This window comes from Pristiophorus japonicus, chromosome 11 (assembly GCF_044704955.1).
Source record: "Pristiophorus japonicus isolate sPriJap1 chromosome 11, sPriJap1.hap1, whole genome shotgun sequence".
Taxonomy (NCBI): domain Eukaryota; kingdom Metazoa; phylum Chordata; class Chondrichthyes; family Pristiophoridae; genus Pristiophorus; species Pristiophorus japonicus.
In genome coordinates, this window is record NC_091987.1 from 36,447,296 (window position 1) to 36,472,360 (window position 25,065).

Here is a 25,065-nt window from a genome sequence, read left to right on the forward strand (position 1 = left end):
CTGTTTTCCAATGGTAGCCCAATGCATCCAAAGCATTAATAGGCAACCTCTCTTCTTTTTTCTCTTTTCTCTGGTAATGACTCCCTACCATTAGTACACATAGATGGCAGAAAATTGGAAGCTTGCTTTGAATCCATGATGACCAGTGCCAATGAGTAAGTGATAGTATCCCTATAACATTTGAATAGTGAAACCAATATCCTGTCTACCTGTTTGGGTGGTTTAGATGGGTGTTAAAGATTCCACAGCACTACTTGAAGAAGAGCAGTGACTTCACTTGCTTCCTGACCAGCATTCCTCCTCTATCCAGCTCCACAGAAGACAGATCAACTGATCATTTATTTTGATGCTTTTTGTGGCATCTTGCTATGTACAACATTGTAGCCATGTTTGCTACATAATTACAGTTAGTGCACTTCAAAGTTATTCATTGTCGATATAGCTATTTGAGATGTTTTAGAGAGACATGATTATGATGCTATATAAATCCAGGTTTCATTCTTTTCCTTATTTCTACATCTCGAACAAAAAATAACCACAAGCCATGCTTTGGAAATGGTATATAGATAGTCAAAAGCTTTAGCCATATCAATATCTACAACAGATAATCTATTTCCATACTGATGACAGCATAACAATGTCAATTAGCTGTAAATTCACAATAGTCAGAGAAAGTTCCCAATTTTTCTGGCCTGTGCCTGTGCTGCTGTTTCAACCCTTTTTCAGAGATAGATAAAACTAAAAGTTGGGAATTTACAGCATATTTGGCTTTTCTCTCCTGACGTGGTTATGGAAATTAGTACAAAAGTTTTTTGCTATAACTGTACAAAACATACTCTCTGAATAAGCAGGACTGTGATTCCTGTTTGCTCAACCTCTCATCCTAACAGCTGGCAGAAACTTGAAAACCAGCGGGTGACAAACCACAGGCACAATCTTTCATCCCAGCACTACTTACTCGAACGAAATGTTAAAAGAAATAAAAATTACTGACTTGATATGACTTCTATGTGTGCCATTAGAAACAAGTATGATTTATTAATTTTTTGCTGTTTCATTCTGACTTCCTACGTTTGAAGATCAATGTTTTTAACATAAACCTTCCTGTTTGTTTTAGTACCTGTTTGATACATGGCTGATGGAGAAGGAGGAATCAGTGAGTAAGATTCAGACAACTGGTTTCAGGGACCAGAATGAGATGGTCGCTAATTTGAGGAAATTAGCGGTGAGTGCAATAGCTATTGATAGGTAGTCTTTCACTTATGTGATCAGTTAATAATGATCAATTATGTAGAAGCCATTATAATGAATATTCATGTCACTGATTTGGTTAGGACAAACTTGTTATGTATGTAATAACTCGATAGACTAAACAAACACAGGTACAAACCTGGCTCTGCTTTATTAGGGCCCAAAGTGATTACATTACATGATGGCTTGCCTTTTATACCTGGGCCACACACACACGTGCGTACAGCCCAATGACCTCTGACAGTGGCGCCACCTGGTGGCTAGTAACCCCAAGCATACATACATGACAATATCCCCTTTTAAGATATTTGTAACAGTCTTTTTACAAATTGAGATGGTCCGGGGCTTTCCGCTCCAGAGTTGATCGTCTCAGTTCAACTCCAGCCTTGGGCGAGCGTTCTGAGTCTGTTATGACTGGGGGCTGGGTAGCCGATCTGATGGGAGTGGCAATGACCATGTCAGTGATTGAAAGTCCAGATTCATTGATGACAGCGAAGTCCTCCGATGACTGAGGGTAGGTTGGTTGGTCACTGATTGTGTCTTCCTCAGACTGTTCCGGTTCATCCGTGTGCTGCAGCTTTATCTGATCAACATGTTTCCTGCATGTCTGCCCATTCTTGAGCTTGACGATAAACACTCCGTTACTCTCCTTGGCTGTAACAGTACTGGTGATACACTTGGGACCTTGACCATAATTTAGTACATACACAGGATCATTAACAGAAATGTCACGTGACACAGCAGCGCGATCATAATACCACTGCTGACTTTGCCGTCTGTATTCAACATGATCATTCAAGGCAGGGTGGACAAGAGAGAGCTTGGTCTTGAGACCTCTCCATCAATAGTTAAGCAGGGGGGACCCTGGTAAGCATATGGGGTCTTGGCCTATAACTAAGCAATATGCATGACAAGTGAGTCTGCAGTGAACCTTGAGTTACACGTTTCATACTCTGCTTGATGGTTTGGACAGCATGCTCTTAGGTCAGCAATTAATTCCAACACATCCTGGCCCTCAGAACAAACGTGCATGTAGAATCGATATCGTGAGATGATGATGCCTTCTTCTGATTTGAGATGGTCACGTACCAGAGCACACAATTCCTCATAGTCCTTGTCCGTTGGACTTGCAGGCGAGAGAAGATTCTTTGAGTCCATAGATTTTAGGACCGCAAACCATGAGGAAGACCGCCCTGTGCCTAACTGCGTCAGTGGGTTCCTCCATTTTGTTGGTCATGAAGTACTGGTTCAGGCGAGCTACAAAATCTGCCCAGTCCTCTCCATTCACGAATCTCTCCAGAATTCCAATTGTGCTCATTTTTGCATGCGAAGGTTCTTAAGTTACCTCGTCGCCAAATATTATGTGTGTAATAACTCGATAGACTGAATACTGTAAACTAACACAGGTACAAACCTGGTTCTGCTTTATTAGGGCCCAAAATGATTACATTACATAATGGTTTGCCTTTTATACCTGGGCCACACACACGGGCATACAGCCCAATGACCTCCGACAGTGGCTTCACCTGGTGGCGAGTAACGCCAAGCACACTACATGACAAAACTCGTACCACTAAATACCACTTTCATGTATTCCATCAATCAATATCACTGAATCATGCATTTACTCACGTTAATTTCTCAGTGTTTCTTTGTTTATCATCTTTTCCAGGTTTATCTTTTTGCCTGTTTTCCACTTATTTTCTTCCTTGTGTTGTGTCCATCACAGCTGCAACCCCTTGTAACAAGGCAGTCTGTGACCTGTTCCCATACCCTGGCTTTGCTGCTCTGTGTTTGGGGATGAACAACTCCATTTGACTGTCCTAATTCTGTCTGTTCCAGAAGAAACACATCTTCTTCTTCCTCTTGGCTCTGGCTAAGAACAGGATCTCATCTTGTGATGAATTCCTAGTTTGAACCAATTCCATGACCTTGTGGCATTGCATGTCAAAGTACAAACCAACTGTGTCACCAGGTGGTATATCAATTTAAATGCAAGAAAGAGCATCTGTTGAAATCAAGCAAGCTACTGACAGACTCCTGTTCTTTCCATTCTGCATGAGAATAGGCATTTCATAGTTAATTTAATTTGATAGCTATAAAAACTAGATCATGTTTAAAACCAGCATTCCATAGGGGTTTGTTAAAGAAATAAATTCTGAACATCTTTTGTAAGATCCCCCAATAAAAACATAATGTAAAGTCAAGGACATGAAAACGACATTGAACCCATCAAAGCTGTTCCTTTGAGTACTCTAACTCACCCAGCCTGGCATACAACTGCATTCTGAATTGTTAGAAACTAAAGATGCATAAAAATGTATATGGTTAAGCGATTAAAACATGAAAAATGCTGTGTTTAAATGGTTATGTTCGAATTGCAGACAGAAAGTCTCCTTGGATCAAATAGATGCTTAGAAGTGCAAATGTTTTGGTTTCCTATGGCGGGTACTAAATACAATCTCCCTGTTGCTAAGCGATTGTCATTTTTAAGTTAAGACTTGAACCTTGTTTATGTATTTTATATATAATGCTAAGGTAGGATTTGAAGTTAGCTTAACAGAACTGCTTGCGAAGATAATGGAAGGAAGTGTGGGAAAGTTAACGTAAACATTTGCTGTGCCATAAAAGAGGTAATTCTGAACATCTTTTGTAAGACCCCCAAAAAAACATAAGGTAAAGTCAAGGACATGAAAATTGCATTGAACCCATCAAAGTCGGTCCTTCTAGCACTCAAACTCACCCAACCTAGCATACAACTGCAATCTGAATGCTACCAGTGTCCTTGATTCCACTACCATACCTGATTATTCGAAATGTTTATCACCCTTTTAATAACGGTTTTATTTCTACAATCCATTTTAATTTTAGTTTTCAGTAATTTAACGTTATGTTTTCTCGAACTATAGAGCCGACTTGCCTTTAATTAATATTCTGGGTGCCCTATCTATACCGTTTTAATATTTTATATTCATTCAAGTCCCCCCCGCCCTCAAAGTCACCTTCTCCCTAGACTAGAGTTTAAGCTTCTCTGTACTTTCTGCATAACTCATCCCCTTTACATGCGGGATCAATCTTGTTGCTCTTCTCTGCACCCTGTCCATTGCATATATTCCTTTTAAAACACGGTGACTGAAATGGTATACAGTACCCCAAGTGTCTGAGCAATGCATGCGTACTCTATTGTTTTGCTTATGTTTCTCAACATTCTACCTGGCTCTAGCTTGCCTCAACATTGAGAATGAACAGCCCACTCTTACTACCAGGCCCTTTGCTGATACTTGTTATGTATGGAGAAAGAGTCAGACTGAACACTGTGAGCTCAATGTAAAGTGTGACCTTCGTCTTTTATTGCAGCTCTCCAGAGTGCCTCTCCAACCTGTGAGGCCTCCTTAAATACCTGTGCTCCCAAGGGATTATGGGATCCCTTGGGACTCCAGGGGATGAGCCCTTTGGTTTCTGTACAGAGTAAATACAAGTATACATATATAATAATACTCTTCCCTTCTTTATATGTTAATTTTTCATCTAAAATAAAATACATTTGTTGGCATGCCCAGTTAAATAACTGATCTTTGTCCTTCTGAAAATTGCTAACTTTATCCAGGGCCTATGTGTAGATAAGAAGCAACAGGGATCAAGATATTAACCTCTGCTTTACTCAAGTCTACAGTTCCTCCACCTGGTCTCTTCCCCCCCCCCCCCCCCCCCCAATCTGATACGACATCCCTCACAAGTACTGTTTCTTTTAACTACAATTTTATTCATCCTGATTTCAACCCTGGATTCTCAAGCGTTCTAGATTTATTATAAGTCTCTGATGTGGGACTTAAGAAAGGGATTTCCAATATCAACTTCATTGATCACATTCTCAGAAAGATTGAGAAATTTTGTTGAGCAAAGTCAATCCCACTACTGAATCCAAACTGGCTCTTAAGCAGTTTAAAGCTTTATCCTTATCCTGAGTCGACTAGAAGGAAAGAAGAAAGAAAGAATTACATTTATATAGTGCCTTTCACAACTAACGGACGTCTCAAAGCGCTTTACAGCCAATGAACTACTTTTGGAGTGTAGTCACTTTTGTAATGTGGGAAACGTGGCAGCCAATTTGCGCACAGACCAGCTCCCACAAACAGTGACATGATAATGACCAGATAATCTGTTTTTGTTATGTTGATTGAGGGATAAATATTGGCCATGACACCGGGGATCAGTCCCCTGCTCTTCTTCGAAATAGTGCCATGGGATCTTTTACATCCACCTGAGAGAGCAGACGGGGCCTTGGTTTAATGTCTCATCCGAAAGCTGGCACCTCCAACAGTGCAGCACCCCCTCAGCACTGCACTGGAGTGTCAGTCTAGATTTATGTGCTCAAGTCCCTGGAGTGGGACTTGAACCCTCAACCTTCTGACTCAGAGGCGAGAGTGCTACCCACTGAGCCATGGCTGACACTACTGAGATGAAGTACTGGGCCTACAACCAGAAAAGTCATGGCACACTCTGAATAGTTAGTCTTGCTGTTAATTACAATGGCCCAGAATTTGCTGACGTGGGGTATCTCACGTCGAGCAACGTTAGTTAGATTTGTTCCTGCACCCTTCAGCTGAAAAATCTTTCCCCAAAAAAGTTGCTGGAAGTGTGAGCTGATAATGATGTGGTGAGGGCAACAGGGCATCTGGGACTTTGGTGGACAAACAGTGTATCTCCTTAACCAGTGGGATTTATGGAATAAACACAGGAAAAATGAGAAGGAGAATGAATTAGAGGTGAATTCAATGTCCAAACACGTACAAAAAAGGAAATAAAGAGAAGAAAAGAAAGATTGGATTACGAGAGACTGAAAGGAAAAGTAAGCAAAATGGAAAAAAAAATGACTCATTTTTTAAAAATCTCCAACAATTCACTACCTGAAAGAATGAGACTCCACACTTCGAATTGCTCATTTTCTGGTTGAGAGGCTGATTGGCAGTCATTAACAATTATCACATCGTTAAACAGATACTTGCAATATTAATTACCAGACTTAACTTGCGGTGATGAGTTTAATGGGCAATTAATGTGCAAATGCAGCAACTTCATGAAAATCATGTGGAGGTTAAGGGCGAGATGCCGTGTTCGCTAAGCTAACAGCGGAGCGGCTTAAATCGGCCAGCAACGTGTGGTGATTCACAATTCACGGGGTATTGCTTCCTTGCCACAAGTTGCTGGCTGATTTGCACGTTAATAACGGCAGGCATCCATTATTTTTTCAGCAAATTCTGGACCAATAACAAAAAACTGATGCTTTAATAATGCATCTAGATTTTCTGACAGGATAAATGAAAAAAACATTTCAAACTACAGCCTTCTACTTGGAAATCAGTAGCAGGAAAAATAATTTTCTCTCAATACAACTGCCATCACAGCTCCCTGCATTCCAACACTATTGAAGAGGAGTACTCCTTTGTCTCTTGAGGTCCAGTTATTTTAATACAATTCTGTACTCTATTCACTGGTCATGCAGGGCATTGCTCCTCAGCCCCTGATTTGTCCCACTATTTTGTACTGTGCTTTGCTCTCTTCTCCAGTTCCCTCCAGGGTGGGCACACCTAATTATGCTGGAACAAAATCCTTTTTTATATCATTTTTAAGCCTGCCTTCACTTGTGGCTTCCTCATGTGACAAAACCTTCATAATAAATGGCACGAAACAACCTAACTGACTCTTCCTGCAAAACCTGAAAGTCATTGATGAACGTGAGTTTCTCATAACCATTTTTAGAGTAGAATCAAACACCTCAGTGTTGGTCCTTCACTATGGGACAATACACTAACATTTCAGCTCTTATAACTGCTAACATATAACAGAGACTCCATTTTAAAGGAATCAGTCACTTATCATGAATTGTTTATACAAAACAGGTTTTTGTCTTATCAAGATATTGCAAATAGTTAAGTAAAATTGCAACACCATTAATGTAAATAATTACCAGTTGGTTGAATTAAATTTTTTTTTAAAGTATTTTTGAAAAGGGGTGATAGAATTAAACTACTATGGTGAAATCCAGTTTAAAAACCCAATATGTCTTCATGAGTTTGTTCTCAGGACCACAATTTTCCTCGATTAAACCCCTGAGCTCAACATATACAACATCATACCAGATGAAGGACTTTCAACCAACCAAGAAAACAACTCTCTTTTCTGGGAGAGAGTTCCAGATTCCCTCTACCTTTTGTGTGAAGAAATGCTTCCTGACATCACCCCTGAATGGCCGAGCTCTAATCTTACTGCTATCCCCCTTGTTCTGGACTCACGCACCAGAGGAAATAGTTTCTCTCTATCTACTCTGTCAAATGCTTTAATCATCTTAAATGCCACAATTGTATCATCCCTTAATCTTCTGCACTCAAGGGAATCCAAGCATAGTCTATGCAACCTATCCTCATAATTTAACTGGTATAATTTTGGTGAATCTGCACTGCACCCCTTCAGAGGCCAATATATCCTTCCAGAACTGAACGTGGTACACCAGATGCAGTTTAACCAGATCATTATACAACTGTAGCATAAGTTCCACCACTTTGTATTCCAGTCCCCTTGAAATGAAGGTTACTATTGCATTAGCCATTTTAATTAATTTTTGTACCCGACAGTAGGTGCACTTCAGGGCTTTAATAGCCCTGTGCGAAGGAACTTTTGTTAAGCTTCATTGGAACAGTGTAGGTACCGAGGACAGAGAAGTGGGAGTGGGGCGTAGAATTAAAATGGCACGCGACCAGAGGCTCAGGATCGTGCTTTCAGACTGAAAGGAGGTGTTCAGAAAAGCGATCACCCAATCTGCGTTTGGTCTCCCTGATGTAGAGGAGACTGCATCGTGAGCATCGAATGCAGTATACAAGTTAAATGTCTCTTATCCGGCACCACCCCTCGTCTGGCATCATTTCTGGCCGCCAGGTGGTGCGTACGCAGAACACGACCCGTCAAAATCCTACTCACCAATGCAATCTTTCTCCTTGATCGGCTGCCTCCTCCTTATCACCCTGCTGGAACTCCTGCAGCCACAGTCCTCGGGCTGGCCGCTCCTCCCCACGGCACTCGCTCCGGGGGGGTCGGGCCAACTCTCCTGAGCCTGCCGACTCTTCTCAGCCCCCTGCACACTGATTGGCTGACTGACTGACTGACAGTTGGTCCAGCCAATCGAGGCACACACACATTTACCCTAGCAACAGCACTTAAAGGTGCAGTCCACCCAAACTCGTACTTTCCCTCATCCGGCAAAATCCCTCGTTCGGGACAGGTGAGGTCCCGAGGGTGCCGGATAAGGGAGGTTCAACCTGTACTAAGTTCAAAGAAGTACAACTAAATCACTGTTTCACCTGGAGTAAAGCTCAATGGAAGCTCAAGGAACAGCACCTCATCTTTCAATTAGGCAGTTTATAACCTTCTGGACTTAACATCGAGTTCAAAAATTTCAGATCATAACCACTGCTCCCATTTTTCGGGTAGCAGGTACTGATAATGATTTTGTTGTTGTCATTTACAGCTCTTCTCGACCCATCTTTTGTTTCTTTACTTGTCCCATTATCATCCCCTTTAGCTTTGCACGATCATCCCTTTTGTCATTTAATCACTCCTGCCTTCCACCCTATCTCAGGTTTTTTTATAGGAACGTAGGAATATAGGAACAGGAGTAGGCCATTTAGACCCTCAACCTGTTCTACTATTCAATGAGATGGTCTACAATCTCATAACTCCATATACCCAGCATTGCCCCATATCCCTTAATATTAACAATTGATCTAACATCAATTGCTATTTGCAGAAGGGAGTTCCAAACTTCTAACACCCATTGTATGTAGAAGTGTTTCCTAATTTCACTCCTGAAAGGTCTGGTTCTAATTCTTAGATTCCTCAACAAGCAGAAATAGTTTCTTTCTATCTACCCTGTCTGTTCCCCTTAATAGCTTGAAAACTTCGATCAAATCAACCCTTAACCTTTTAAATTCCAGTGAATACAACTCTAGTTTGTGTAATCTCTCCTCGTAATTTAGCCGTTGAAGTCCGGGTATTATTCTGATAAATCACTCCCTACATGGCTAATATATCCTTCCTAAGTTGTGATGCCCAGAACTACTCAGCCTACTCCAGATGTGGTCGAATCAGGGCTTTGTATAGCAGAAGCAGGACTTCTACCCCCTTGTATTCTACTCCTCTTGATATAAAGGCCTTTTTGATTATTTTCTGTACCTATTCATGACGTTTTAATTATCTATGTACCTGGACCACCAAGTCTCTTTGGACCACCACTGTTTCTTAGCTTTTTACCATTTGGAAAGTATTCTGTTCTATCCTTTTTATGTCCAAAGTGGATGACCCCACATTTGCCTACATTGAAATCTATTTGCTACAGTTCTGCCCATTTGTATAACCTGTCAATTTCTCTTTGTAGTTTTACGTTTCCATCTGCACTGCCTACAATGTCGCCTATCTTTGTGTCATCGGCAAATTTGGATATGTGGCTTTCAGTTCCATAATCTAAATTATGAATAAATACAGTGAATAGTTGAGTCCCCAACACAGATTTTTGTGGGACACTACTAGTCACATCCTGCCACTTAAAGTTACCTGCCCATTATCCCTACTCTCTGTCTCCTGCCACTCAGGCAGTTTCCTAACCAGGTCAATAATTTGCCTTCAATTCCATGGGCTTCAACTTTAGTTAACAGTCACTTATGAGGGAATTTATAAAACTTCTGGAAGTCCAGAAATAACATCCATAGACATTCCCCTATCCACTACTTTAGTCAGCTCTTCAAAAAATTCAATCAGGTTTGTCAGGCATGACTTACCCATGACAAATCTATGCTAGCTCTCTCTGATCAGTTGAAAATTTTAAAGGTGTTCAATCACTCCATCCTTAAGTATATACTCTAGTAATTTCCGACAACAGATGTTAGACTACCTTGTCTATAATTCCCTGGTTTCCCTCTCTCACCATTCTTAAACAACGGAGCACAACAGCATCTTTACCTCTCATGTAAGTAATTCTATTGTCTGCTGTTTCCCACTTGACACGTTTGGAGAGGATGCAAATCTTGAAACCCGTTATATTCAGTGCCATAAAGTGGACTGACTATGTTTTTAGCTGCCTAATAAAGGCAAACTGCCTCAAACAAAGGCAGAGAAACTGGAAACATTCAGCAGGACAGGCAGCATCCATTGAGAAAATGCAAGCCAGTTGGCATTTCAAGCACAGACACTTAAGAACTGCCTCAAACTTCATTTGATTGCTTGCTTCAGCTCTTTGTCATCTGACTTTGATCTCCTGTGGCTAAAAATCTCTCTATGATATCTCTCTAAATTCATCTGCTGTTTCTATCACTCTCCTAATCTTGATAACTCTCTCAAATTTTTCACCGTCATATCAAACAAGTCAAATCGATAGACTCCAAATTCCTTCTTGGCAACTTCCTCATATAGGTAAAAACCCTTCCTCAGAACTGTCACAAACTTCATTTGACTGAAAAAAATGCAAAAAGTCAGCCAGGAAATGTTTCTTACTCCCCAAATAAGTGAGTAGATCTTCCTAAATCACTTGGGATATTACGATGGCAGCATCTCACAGATACTGCTAAACTCCACTCTACTGGTACAGTGTGCAGAAGTGCTGTCAGATTTCTTTTTGACTATCGTTCTTCACTCCTCCCACCATTTCACTCGAACTCATTTTTGTTCCCTGTACCCTCTGATATAATTTTGTTACCTCAGATCTGGGACTATATTTTCTCCTCTTCTCTCCTATTGGAGAATAACCTGGTCAAATGCAGTTAATTGCTGGGACCTGAACCTGTTGGTCACCATGAAGAATGGGCACAGGGTAAAGTATAATAGGCTTGTGGAACTATACATAATCAGAAGTCCAGACCTTTACGAGTGTGGGAGAAACATTGTTCAGATTTTGACTGTTTTTGCCTTCGCACTCAGCTTTAGCTGTTCAATAGGCAGACTGCCTCATGTCAATAGGCAGACTAGTGTAGATCATATCCTGCTGCTTTGCACATGAACATGTTGGTTTTAGTTACTGTCTGTTTTCTGAACAATGCAAGTGACACTCAAAAGAAAAAATTACTTTGAATGTCATGGACATATTCTGGATGTTAGACAGTTTTTATATATTTTTAATTTTTAATAGTTTACATTAACTGCAAATGGAAATAAGTCCAATTTTGACTGAAATGTTCAATTACAACTTTTTATTCATTTTTTTTAAAAGAATTATTTGTATCTAATGAGAGACTAAAGTTCACTACGTAAGTTGTTCTTTACATGCAGCAAAATTATTCCTGAGAACTTAACTAAAGAACTGCAATATTCTCAGGTACTCATAGGATGTTGCATGTAAGAATGAGTACCCTGTACTGTGATCCGTACTTTTGTTGGATGCCCTTTTAGTTACATCTTTTCTTGATCAACAGATTCTAAAAGGAGAGCTGGAGATGAAACGACAGACCATGGATAAACTTTGTGCCCTCAGTCAGGATCTCATCATGAGTCTGCAAAACAAGATTGTAGCTCAGAAGTTACAGACAAGGCTTGATGAATTTGCTCAGCGCTGGGATAATCTTGTACAGAAACTGGAGAGCAACTCCAAGCAGGTACGCCACTGATTGTCAACAGATTATTCCACTAATCTGTACCACTGCTATTCAGTTTCTTGTCTCAGTTTTATGCTTCAATCCTGCTAATCAGCTAATTAAGTGCATTGTTTATTGCCATTCAACCAACTCCGGTCACTAGCCAAGGTAAGCTTATCCATCCCAATTAACTGTTTGAGGTAGTTATGTTTCAGGTAGTTTTATCCAAGTTTGCTGATGATACAAAACTATGTAGGAATGCAAGTTGTGAGGAGGATGCAAAGTGGCTTCAAGGGGATAGAGACAGGCTTTGTGAGTGGGCAAGAACATGGCAAATGGAATATAATTTAGCGAATTGTGAAGTTATCCACTTTGGTCGGAAAAATAGAAAAGCAGAGTATTTTTTAAATGGTGAGAGACTGGGAAATGTTAGCGTTCAGAGGGAGTCTCGAACCAGGGGTCACAGTCTCAGAATAAAGGGTCGGCCATTTAGGACTGAGATGAGAAGACATTTCTTCACTTAGGGTTGTGTAACTTTGGAATTCTCTACCCCATAGGGTTGTGGAAGCTCAGTCGTTGAGTATATTCAAGCAGAGATCGCTAGATTTTCGGATATTAAGGGAATCAAGGGATATGGAGATAGTGCAGGAAAGTGGAGTTGAGGTAGAAGATCAGCCATGATATCGTTGAATGGCACAGCAGGCTCGAGGGGCCAAATCGCCTATTCCTGCTCATATTTCTTATGTTCTTATGTTATTCCTACTTTGTTGATTAATCTTGCCAGCTGATATTAGTGCTTGGTGAAGGGCTTGATTTTCGATTTTCTGTTTTTATGATGCTAATAGCTATATGTTTATTATTGTTGTGCTCATCAAAGTGTGAGGGACTTTTTGTTCGCAGTGTTACGTTTCAAGTATTCCAGGTCTGGTATACATAGGCTAGATATAGAGTTAAGTTATTTTATTCTGCTTCAACAAAGTGCCTTGTCCAAAAACTAAGAGGTTCATTCCGTACTACACCAGCATGAAGTTTACAAATCACACACGAGTTCTCTTTGTGTTCTTTCTGAGGGAAATTGTCCATTTGGTGCCAACCTGTGACAAGTTATGGGCAGTTCTGTGCTGTGTGCTGGGCTGTTTCCTCAGGAGAGCTAGTACTGTACTTTCAAGGTAGAGGAGGGTGGAAATGAGCATTCACAGAAGTTCTAAAAGAAACCTTTGACAAGAAACAAGAAGGAGGAGCTACTGGGAGGTGGGCAGAAAGTCAGAAGTCAATATTTGTTTAGAAAAATGTTGTGTTTAGGAATTCTCATAGTAGATTTACAGAAGATACAAACAGTTAAAATTGCCTTGATATGCTTCTGTCTTATAAATATTCCAGGTTTAATAGACTGCATTTTTACAAGAGATAGCAGGCATAATTGAGCTAAAATTTAGAACCAAATCTTGTAGAAATAGGAAAGGTGAAGTATGAAATCTTCGTTTACTTCACTGTAACAGATAAGAGTGCCAGAGGAGTTAAAGTGGCAGTTAGACCAGGTAAAGGTGACAGAAAATTATTGGATGACATACAGTGCCAACAAGCCTGAATGATTCATGGAGTGTGATGTGTTGTCACGTATTCTGCAAAAGCAAATATGAGATACTGGTCAGAAGAGCCCAGTGATAAGGAGAGAGGATTAGAGGCAAGGAAATATTCTAGGAGATTCTTATGAAGCTCAGGATTATGGGTAGGCTGATTGAAGAGTTCTTTGTCATTTAGGATAGCAAACAGCTTTCCATTAGTATTGACCTGATCACTCGAAGGGAGACATGGAACCATTGCTGATGGTGAACTAAGGGGTTGCCAAGAAGGAATTTGGAGTATATCGATTTGACTTGCTTGATGAGAAGGTGAAAAGTTTGAGAGAGTTATCAAGATTAGGAGAGTGATAGAAACAGCCAATGAATTTTTAGCCACAAGAGATCAAAGTCAGATGACTCAAAGAAGCTGAAGCAAGCAATCAAATGAAGTTTGAGGCAGTTCTGAGGAAGGGTTTTTGCCTGAAATGTCAACTGGCTTGTATTTTCTCGATGGATGTTGCCTGTCCTGCTGAATGTATCCAGTTTTCATGTCTTTGTTTGAGGCAGTTTGCCTTTATTAGACAGCTAAAAACATGTTTGGTCCACTTTATGGCACTGAATATAAAGGATTTCAACATTTGCATCCTCTCCAAAGGTGTCAAGTGGAAAACAGCAGAAAATAGAATTACTCACATGAGAGAGATGAATCTGCTGTATTACAAAAACCATAAATAATCATAGCAAAAGTTCTGAACTCGAGCCCTGAGGCAGTCACGTGACAGCAGTTTAAGTCTTCGATACATTTGTAACAGCCACAGTGTTTACAGTTTGTTAGTTCGGGGTGAAGTTCTCATTAATAGTGGTAACTGCACATAGACCAGAAATCTAGTGCCACTGTTGCAGTGTTTCCCTTGGGGATTTTTTAGTGGCAACGAGGTGCTCATAAACTATAAATGAAACATTTTGTCAAATTAGAAAATGGCTAGTTCCAGAGGCTGCAGTGCAAGCTAATAGTTGAAGAGCATTCCATTTTATAACTGGAGTTGTTGTGCAGGTGAAATGATTAAAAATTAATTGGTGCTGGGAAATACATATTGGAGAATGTTTATTGTACAAAATGGAAATGATTTGGAGCCTGGAGTGTTTTTATTGTTTGCCACTTCCTCCTTGTATGTTGATCAAGTAAACTCAAATAAGTATTTATCCTCCCGATAACAGCTTAACTGCAAAAATAAAAAGATCATCATATTTTTTTGAGGATGAGTTAGAATTTTACAAAAGGAACTTTTGAGTCCCCAATTTTAGTCTCACATTGCAATCCCCAGATCTTTGTCAATGCCACTACGAAGCTCAGGATGCCCCTCTGATTGACTCTATCACCCCTACCCCTGGGGGAGAATGTTTCTATAGTTACTGTAAAGTCACAGTTGAAGTTGAGAGCTCAGTGTTTGAAGATAATGTCCACCAATGTCTGGTATTGATGCTTCAATGTGCAGGATGGTCCTTTTCATTTTGATATTTTTACTTCTTGCTATGTATATCACAACATGGCTGCCATCATCATACTGGAATATTAAAAAGCACTCTTCATTATATCAGTATTGTTATATTGGGAGTTTGAGTCATAGAGTCATTACGGCACAGAAGGTGGCCATTCGGCCCATCGAGTCCATGCCGGACGTGTAAGATACTAATATTAAAAAGCCTATTTTCAGTAGCTGCACGTGCTTTAAAGTGGCATTTTTTCAAGATCTCAAGATCATTACAGATGAAGAAGGCCAATCAGCCTATCTTTCATCCACACAGAATGACTCTAAAGTTCCCTCCCTCCCCATTTGCAGCTTTCAATTGTTACTGAAAAGATCGCATCGTTTTTGTCTCCAGTACTCTACCCTGGACTCCATTCCATGTATTGATCAGTCTTTGTGTGAAGAACGTCCTGATTTCAGTCCTATATTAGTCTTTTACAAGATGAACCTGTGTCTGCTTGTTCTATATTTGCAATGAAATTTAGAGTAATTTTCCAGATTTACCTTTCCCATATTGTTTACTATCTTGTATGAGTCAGAAGGTTGTGGGTTCAAGTCCCACTCCAAAGACGTGATCACATTATCCAGGCTGGCACTTCAGTGCAATACTGAGGGAGTGCTGCACTGCTCACCTGTCATTCAGGTGGGATGTTAAACTGAGGCCCGCCTGCCCTTTCAGGTGGACGTAAAAGATCCAATGATACTGTTCGAAGAAGAGCATGTGAGTTCTCCCCAGTGTGCTGGCCAATATTTATCTCTCAACCAACATCACTAAAACAGATTATCTGGTCATTACGGCTATCAAGGAGTATGAAATTCTGGATGAAATAAAGATAGTGAGAGAGGAGGTATTAAGGGTTACAGCAGCTTTGAAAGTGGATAAGTCCCCAGGCCCAGATGAAATGCATCCCAGGCTGTTGAGTGAAGTAAAAGAGGAAATAGCAGAGGCCTTGACCATCATTTTCCAGTCCTCTTTGGACTTGGGCATAGTACTGGAGGACTGCTAATGTGATACCCTTGTTTAAGAAGTGATAGGCCAAGTAATTACAGGCCTGTCAGCCTAACCTCAGTGGTGGGAAAATTATTGGAAGAAATCCTGAAAGTTCAGATAAATCTACATTTGGAAAGGCAAGGATTAATTAGGGACAGTCAGCACGATTTGTTAAGGGACGATCGTGTTTGACCAACTTGATTGAATTTTTTGAGGAGGTAACCAAGAGGGTCGATGAGGGTAGTGCATACTGTTGTGTATGGAGAAAGAGTCAGACTGAACACTGTGAGCTCAAAGTAAAGTGTGACCTTAGTCTTTTATTGCAGGTCTCCAGAGTGCCTCTCTAACCTGTGAAGCCTCCTTAAATACCTGTGCTCCCAAGGGTTTATGGGATCCCTTGGGACTCCAGGGGATGAGCCCTCTGGTGGCTGTACAGAGTAAATACAACTAGACATATATAACCCATACATTGTAATGTATTTGGACTTTAGCAAAGCTTTTGATAAGGTCCCACATGGTAGACTGGTCGCGAAGGTTAAAGCCCATGGGATACAGGGCAAAGTGGCGAGTTGGATCCAAAATTGGCTTGGAGGTAGAAAGCAAAGGGTAATGGTTGATAGATGTTTTTGTGACTGGAAGGATGTTTCCAGCGGGGTTCTGCAGGGCTCAGTACTAGGTCCTTTGCTTTTTGTGGTATATATCAATGATCTAGATTTGAATATAGGGAGTATGATTAAGAAGTTTGCAGATGACACTAAAATTGGCTGTGTGGTTGATAATGACGAGGAAAGCCATGGACTACAGGAGGATATCATTCAACTGGTCAGGTGGGCAGAGCAATGGCAAATGGAATTTAATTTGAAGAAGTGTGAGGGAATGCACTTTGGGAGGGCTAATAAGGAAAGAGTATACACATTAAGCGGTAGGCCACTTAAAAGTGTAGATGAACAACAGGACCTTGGAGTGCCTGTCCACAGATCCCTGAAAGTAGCAGGCCAGGTGGATAGGATGAATAAGAAGGTATACGGAATGCTTGCCTTTATTGGCTGAGGCATAGAATATAAGAGCAGGGAGGTTATGCTTAAATTGTATAATACTCTAGTTAGGCCACAGCTGGAGTACTGGTCCAGTTCTGGGCACCGTAATATAGGACGGACGTAATTGCACTAGAGATGCTGCCTGGAATAGAGAATCTTAGTTATGAGGACAGATTGGATAGGCTGGGTTTGTTCTCATTGGAACAGAGGAGATTGAGAGGAGACCTCGTTGAGGTGCACAAAATTTTGAGGGGGCTAGGATATAGTGGATAGCAAGAGTCTATTTCCCTTGGTGGAGGGGTCAATTACGAGGGGGCATAGTTTTAAGGTGGTTGGTGGAAGGTTCAGAGGGGATTTGAAGCGGTGGCTTCTTCACGCAGAGAGTTGTGGGGAACTCACTGCCTGGAAGGGTGGTGGATGCAGAAATCCTCACCACATTTAAAAGGTGCTTGGATGGGCACTTGAAGTGCTGTAACCTGCAGGGTTATGGATCTAGAGCTGGTAAGTGGGATTAGACTGGATAACCTCTTGTTGGCTGGCACAGATAAGATGATAAGTACTGCAGGGAATAGAATACGACCAAGGTGATCTCCTGGACTAGTTTCGATCGCCTGGATGGGTCGGAGAGGAATTTTCCCAGATTTTTTCTTCCCCAATTAGCCTGGATTTTTATCTGATTTTTGCCTCTCCCAGGAGATCACATGGCTCCGGTTGGGCTGGAATGTAGAATGTTTCGGTGCAAGGGGTTTCGCAGTTGTGTGGGGTGGACTGGTTGGGCCGGATGCTCGTTACCTGTCCGCCATTGTTCATTGTACATCAGTTTATATGTAACCTTCAGGGCTGCTGACCGAGGGCCGTACGGCTCTTTGTCGGCCGGCGCGGACACGATGGGCTGAAATGGCTTCCTTCTACGCTGTAGATTTCTATGTTTCTATTGCATTGCTGTTTGTAGGTGCTTGCTGTGTGCGGATTGCCTGCGCGTTTCCGACATTACAACAGTGACTGCACTTCATTGGCTGTAAATCATTTTGGGTCGTCCTGAGATTGTGAATGGTGCTATATAAATGCAAGTCTTTACTTTATTATATCTTTAACCTTTTTAAACTCAGCAACACACAGTTGAACATTTTTTTAAAATAGGTATTTAGTGGTATTTGAAATGTGACAGTCATTTGGTGCATGTGTGTGTGTATAGAGGGGAGGAAAGAACTGCAGGGCACGTGTGTAGGTGGGGACTCTCTAGGCGCAACACTGGGATCGTTTTTTCGGTGCTGTGAATATCATTTTGGTCCCAAAATAGTGTCCATGACGCGTACGCTTGTAGGACGAGTCGGGGTAGATGTCATATTGGTGAGGGTATTAGTGCCCGCGCGCAGTGAACGCTCACTGCAGTATGCAGAGTAGGTAGGTCATGATGTCTATCAGCGTGAAATGCAGATTGAAGCCAGCGGTGCCATTATGGAGCAATGTCCTCTCTTAAGCTCGCACAGCTGATCAAGTGCTCAGCAGCAGGAAGGATCCCCACCAACGCTATTTAAAAGGGATCATGACCTATTTATTGGTTAGTTGCTGATTGATTCTTTCTGGCTGTTGCTACGATTCTACAAGTGTTTGTTCAAAAATTGCTAAAGTCTACAGGGAGTGGTGTGGCACGTGCTGAAGGACTTTTTCCTGACTTCAAGGCTTCTGCACAAACCACTTGCTGACAGACATGAGTGCAGTGGTAGGCATTCCCTTTGGAATACAGCATGACTGGGAGAATGAGTGGAGGGTACGCAGAGCAGGACAAGCTGCCGGATATGGTAGGGGAGAAGGGCTCTTAGTGGCGGGCCATATCCGCCCAGGGTGTTCAAGGAGCAATTCTCCTATCTGAACCTCAGTGGGGAATAGTGTGCGAGACATCTGTGCTTCAGTAAGGACGTCCTCACTGAAATCTGCCACCGGCTGCAGCCACAACTGCAACCCCAAAACAGGGTAAGGAGCATTTTGCCAGTGGCTGTGAAGGTCACAGTGGTGATGAATTTTTATGCGTCTGGTTCCTTCGAGGCCGGAGATAGGGATTTTTCCATCCATTGTTGTGAAGGGAGGTCAGTGAGGCTCTTTATTCCAAGAGAGCTGGCTACATTTCATTCTCTCTTGCCAGGGACCAGCAGGCAGAGCGAACACATGGCTTTGCGAGGATTGCAGGCTTCCCAATGGTGCAGGGTGCATTGACTGCACGCACATCGCTTTGCAGGCGCCGCATGTCAACTCTGTCATATACCGGAACAGAAAGGGATTCCCCTCCTTCAAAGTCCAGCTGGTGTGCGACTATAGGCAGCAAACCGTGCAGGCCAAGGCCAAGTATCCTGGCAGCAGTCATGATAACTTCATTCTGCGGCATTCCGCTGTTCCAGCTGCATTTCAGCCATTACAGCAAACCAATTACTGGCTATTGGGCGACTAGGGCTATCCGCTGACAACATGGTTCATGACTCCGATGCGCAGCCCATGCACAAGTGCACAGCATGCATATAATGAAAGCCCTGCTGCCACACAAATAATGATAGATCACACCTGCCATGCTGAAACAACACTTCCATTGCCTGGAGCTCTCTGGAGGAGCCCTACAGTACTTGGCAGAGCAGATGTCAACATTCGTGGTGGTCTGCTGCATGCTGCAGAATCTCGCCATCATGAGGGCACAGCCCTTACCACCAGCTATATGGCGACCAGCTGAGGAGGAGGAAGGAGGGAGGAGGAAAATGCCTGGGCTGTCCATGATGAACTTAACCCGAGAGCGATATGAGTAACCACAGCCCCTATTCCCCATTCACCCACATTCCCACACCTTACCTTCCCTCTGTCACTGACCATCACAGTGTCTGCTTGGCTGCAATGCAAAATTAAAAGCCAACACAAAATAAACATTCCAAACCAGGTTTATGAATGAAATGATGCCATATTACGTGCACAAGTCAACTAATCACCCTTGTCTATTCCCTTTGTGCATGTCTGCCATGTGCCTTTGCCTGTCCTAATGCTCCTACTCAGTGGCTGCAGCAAGACTGGTGAAGGCTGCTGACTTTCAGTGCAGGAGACTGCAGATGGCCTTGGAGGATGACCTTGAGCAGCTTTGGACCTAGAAGGCCCAGATACAGACTACTCCATTTTGGCATGCATGGCAGCAGTCTGGGCTCTGGCGGAGTGGCAGTGGTGGGAGGATGAATGCTGTCATCCTGAGAGAGGAGAGCTCATGCTCCCTTCCAGTCTCCAGGGCAGCACCACAGCAATCCTAGTAATCAGTTGGAGGACAGATTGCTGGATTACTGTGTCACCCTGCAAGGCCCAGTGAACACTCTAATCTACGGCCACGATGGCAGCATCAGAGCTTGCATGACAACAGTCTGTGCCTCCACTGCAGCGCTCAGATGTTGGGCGACTTCTGCTTGTGCTGCAAAGGAAACTGAGACATCGGCCATCAGACACTGCATCATGGTTGGGTCCACAAGCTAATGGAGTTGGCTACCACTTCCATTCTGGAAAGGATGGGCTCCAAACTCAATGTAAATCACCAAGTTGGTGCCAGACTCCTCCATGTTCCTTGACATTGCACACAGGCTTTCTCACAGGCTTCCCAATGCACAAAGAATTTCATTGTGCCTACCCATCAGCCACCTTCTGTAGCCTGCCCTATCGAAGTATCGTAGTGCTCATCTGAGTCCTTTGCAGCAGAACTCGTGTGCGATCTCACCTTCTGGCAAGCTGGCACCTGCGCTATCCGTACCCACTGCCCCTGGCTGCAGGCCTCTCATGATCGGTGACTCAGCATGTCTAGATCCTGCCTCAAATGCTATCCTCTACATTAGGCACAGTGGCAATATCTGAGCTGGTGGCTGCGAGTATGAGATCGACTGATGGTGCATCTTCATCATCACTGTCTTCTTGCTGTTCCTCCGCTGTCTGGCCAGGTTGCAGTTCTTGGATATCTGAAAGGAGAATTGCACAAGGATAAGGTTGTGATAAGGGGAGTGGGGGTGGGAGTCGGAGTCGGGAGTGGTGGGGGGGGGGGGGGGGAGTAGGAGGTGCATGCATGCAGCATCTGCAGCTGTAAGTCAGAAGAGATTATGGAATGAGGAGGAAGTGGGATGCGAGAGAGAGGATTAGGTATGAGGATACCGTCATCTTCCATGGTTTCAGTCCCAGCGCTGGCCACGAACTCGGCAATGTCGATCCCAATAATGGCCAGCACTGTCTCCCCGTGGTGGTTAGGACATGCCTGTCACCCTCCAGTTAGTTACAGTGTTTTCCGGTTGTGCGCCATCTTGTCCTGATAGAGAGAGGGAAGTGTATCAGTGAGCATCGTGCAATCTGTTTGGGTGATGTGGCTGATATGGTTGAATAGCTGGCAGTGTGTGCAAGTTTGGACATGTGGGTATAAGGCTTGCAGCAGTGCTAAGTGTGTGAGGGCTAGATGAAGCATATGAATGTTGGGTATACGGCCTGATTGCTAGAAATTGTTGGGAAGTGAGTGATGGGGGTATGATGAATTGAGGAGTGTCTAAGGCTACTGGTGTAGTTGGTAGGATATAACATTTGAAGATGTACTCACTCGTGAGATCATTGAACTTCTTGCAGAACTGCATCCATGTCCTCGGGACATGATTCCTGGCATTGACCTCCACAGCAATCTGCTCCCACTGCCTTCTGAACATGTGTCCGGAGGGCCTCCTTCCCCCCTGTAAATACAGGGACATTTCTCCTCCTTTCCGCCTCCTCCAAGACCTCTAGTGCAGTGTTCGAGAACCTTGGAGTCCACTCTTTCTTCTGTTGTGCCATTCCTCACTCTTTACTAGGTCAGAGTCTCCACAACCACAACTCCCAGCACCTGCTACAGCCACAATGTAGCTCCCCCTTTCAGAGGTGCAGGCTGGCTTTAAATAATGAAGGCTAGTTTTAACTGGTGCTAGCCTCTCACAACATTGATGTGTACAGCCAATGAACAGTGCAGCTAGTGCTGGCTGGATGCTAAAATCATTTAAATGAGCAAGCAGCACAAAGTTGCCGTCCTTCCTGCATCGGACGCAATGGGTGCATGTTAAGCACACATCATGATCCTGCGCCCGTTTTCAGGGGCTAACTAATTTAGTGGTCTCTGTGTCTGTGAGATAAGAGAGGGGACAGAGTTGGTCCTGTGGCTCTGTTTCACGTTGCTGCAATTTGTATCTCGTGGGGTGGAATGAGTTTTGTAGAAAACTGTTTACAGTGACTCCATGGACCTAAACCACATCGCAGTATGAATACTTTTACTGTTAAATCTCACCTCATGTTTCAAAAGAGCCATATTTTGAATTTTTACATGTATAAAGAGTGATGCTCTGAACAGTGAAATGACTGTGCAGTAGAATAAAATTAATTTGATTTATACCCGAGTATCTTTCCTTACAGCTGATTACTCAACTATGTGTCATTAATTTTGACTGAAAGAGATTTGCAGTAAATTAGGATACCCCAAATGACTTCAGTTCAAAGCAGTGTCTGAATTAGCTGAGTGGGGCCTGAAGTAGTTTGGTAGAGTCTAATGTAGCAGCACGAAACAGACAGTTTATTAATGTGGCTGTTAACACTCTCTGAGTTCCTAACCGAATATATTATATATTTTTAATCAATCTGAGGAAAGGATGGCGTAGCATCATACAGTTACCATTTTGATGACCCTGATGGCTTAATGAGAAAATACCCCACTCAACATTGATATTGGGCCAAGAAAGTTCCAGGTCTAATTTCTGATCTATGTCTAATTAACTGATTTGAATTGAGGTTCTAGTGGGAGCGGGATATTGCGACCATTGCCCTCAGCACTGCTGAACAAAAGTGGGAGTAAATTCAGGCAGAGCTTCTCTATCCGGGAACCCCTGCTGGAAAATGCATGTATGCGGACAGAGTGTCTGTTACTATCACTGGCCTTCCTGATTGTAGATACCTGGTGTGTACCACAACAGGTCACAATTTTATTGTGGAATGCAGGGAACAGCAGACAGATGAAGAGAACGTTTTTTTTTCTTTGGACTGTTTTTTTAAGAACTGAAGCGAGCTTCCATTCATAACAATTGAAGTTTGGCGGGGGCTTAAAACAGGAAAGAAAAATCATCTGGGATCAATAATGAGTGGCTGATCTGTTATGTATTTCTGACAGAACCATAAATGGTGCTCATCTTAATCTGAGATTGTTATTCAATATACTGGAGAGTCTTGTATGCACATTTATAAAGATGGCTAAAATAAAAACAGAATATGCTGGAAATACTCAGCAGATCAGGCAGCATCTCTGGATAGAGAAACAGAGTTAATATTTCAGGTCGATGACCTCTCGGCAAACTTGAAAAAAGTTAGAGAGGTCACAGGTTTTTAAGCAAGTGTAGGGGCAGGGAAAGGGGGAAGGGGAGGAAAGAACAAGAGGGAAGGTCTGTGATAGGGTGGAAGGCAGAAGAGATTAAGAGACAAAATGGATGATGGTGCAAAGCAAAAGGAGATGGTAATGGGACAAGTTAAGAAACAAAGGATGAGTCTGGACAGGGTGTAAATGGAAATGGCAGAATCATCAACAGCTGCTGTGAGAAAGAGAGAGAAAAACAGAAAAAAATAGGGACAAGGGTTAAGGTCTGAAATTGTTGAACTCGATGTTGAGTCTCCCCAATGTAGAGGAGACCGCATCGAGAGCAGCGAATACAGTATACTAAATCGAAAGAAATACAAGTAAATTGCTGTTTCATCTCGAAGGAGTGTTTGGGGCCCTGGATCGTGGGAAGGGAGGAGGTAAAAGGGCAGGTGTTACATCTCCTGGGCTTGCACGGGAAGGTGTCATAGGAAGGGGAGGGGATGCTGGGGGTGATTGAGGAGTGGACCAGGGTATCACTGAGAGAGCGATCCCTTCGGGGTGGTGGGAGGGGTAGATGTGTTTGGTGGTGAGATCACGCTGGAGGTGGCGGTAAAGGCGGTGGTTGACCCATTGAACGTGGAGGCTGGTGGGGTGAAAGGTGAAGACAAGGGGAAGCCGATCGTGCTTCTGGGAGGGAGTGGAAGGGGTGAGAGCAGAAATGCGGGAACTAGAACGGACACGGTCGAGAGCCATGTCAACCATGGTAGAAGGGAATCCTCGTATGAGGAAAAAGGAAGATATATTGGAAGCACTAGTATGGAAGGTGGCGTCGTCAGAACAGATGCGACGGAGACAGAGAAACTGGGAGAATGAAAGGGAGTCCTTACAGGAAGCAGGGTGGGAGGAAGTCTAGTCCATGTAGCTGTGGGAGTCTGGGCTTATATTGAATGTTTGTCAATAGCCTATCCCTAGAAATGGAGACAGAGAAGTCGAGGAAGGGAAGGGAAGAGTCAGAGATAGACCATGTGAAGGTGAGGGAAGGGTGCAAATTGGAAACAAAGTGAATTAAATTTTCTAATTCAGAGCGAGAGCTTTTGTATGAAGATGACTATTTGTTGTAAGGAAACCTGTCTTGTGTTTAATTTGCTGGGTTATTTTGGGTTACAAAACATTGTGCTACATCACTGAAGAGAGCTTTCTTGTCTCTACTATTTTGTGTGTGTTTTAAGTGCCACAAATCTAACTGAGAGATAGAAGGGCTCCTATTTAGTAGAATAATAGGGTCTGACGTGGCAGACAATTTGCTATGTCATATTGCTAAATGACTACATCATCGAAGCCTGCGAGCACCATTGAAGCAGGCCAGGGAGCAGAAGGAGCAGCGTGACGGCCTAGCCCAGCAGTCTGTGTGGCCCCCGGCCTGCGAGCACCATTGGAACAGGCCAGGGAATGGAAGGAGCAGTGTGGTGGCATATCACTCCAGGGAGCAGCACGTGCTGAAGCAGGAGAGCAACGGCAGTGAAAAGGGACATCATCAAGGTCCAGGTCGGTGATTGGAGCATGGGCAGGTACAGCAGGAGCGGCAAGGTCGGGGCAAAGGAGCGATGAAAGATTGTAGAGGGATGTGATCGGGCCCAAGGCGTGAGTTCGGGGCCCAGAAGAGGCGAGGGCCCAGGGGCAGCACGGGCCAGCCCACACTGCGATACGTGTGCGCACTAGGTCCG

General features: G+C 43.0%; 1 protein-coding gene across 12 annotated transcripts in view; it reads left to right on the forward strand.

Annotated features, from left to right (window-relative positions):
• Positions 1-25,065, forward strand: part of dmd (dystrophin) — a 2,299,423-nt gene that overhangs the window by 927,701 nt on the left and 1,346,657 nt on the right. For all 12 annotated transcript variants that reach the window (XM_070893344.1, XM_070893337.1, XM_070893339.1 and 9 more), the window contains 2 exons: positions 1,118-1,225; positions 11,706-11,885. In XM_070893344.1, coding sequence (XP_070749445.1) covers positions 1,118-1,225; positions 11,706-11,885 — 288 coding nt within the window. The remainder of the gene's footprint in view (positions 1-1,117; positions 1,226-11,705; positions 11,886-25,065) is intronic.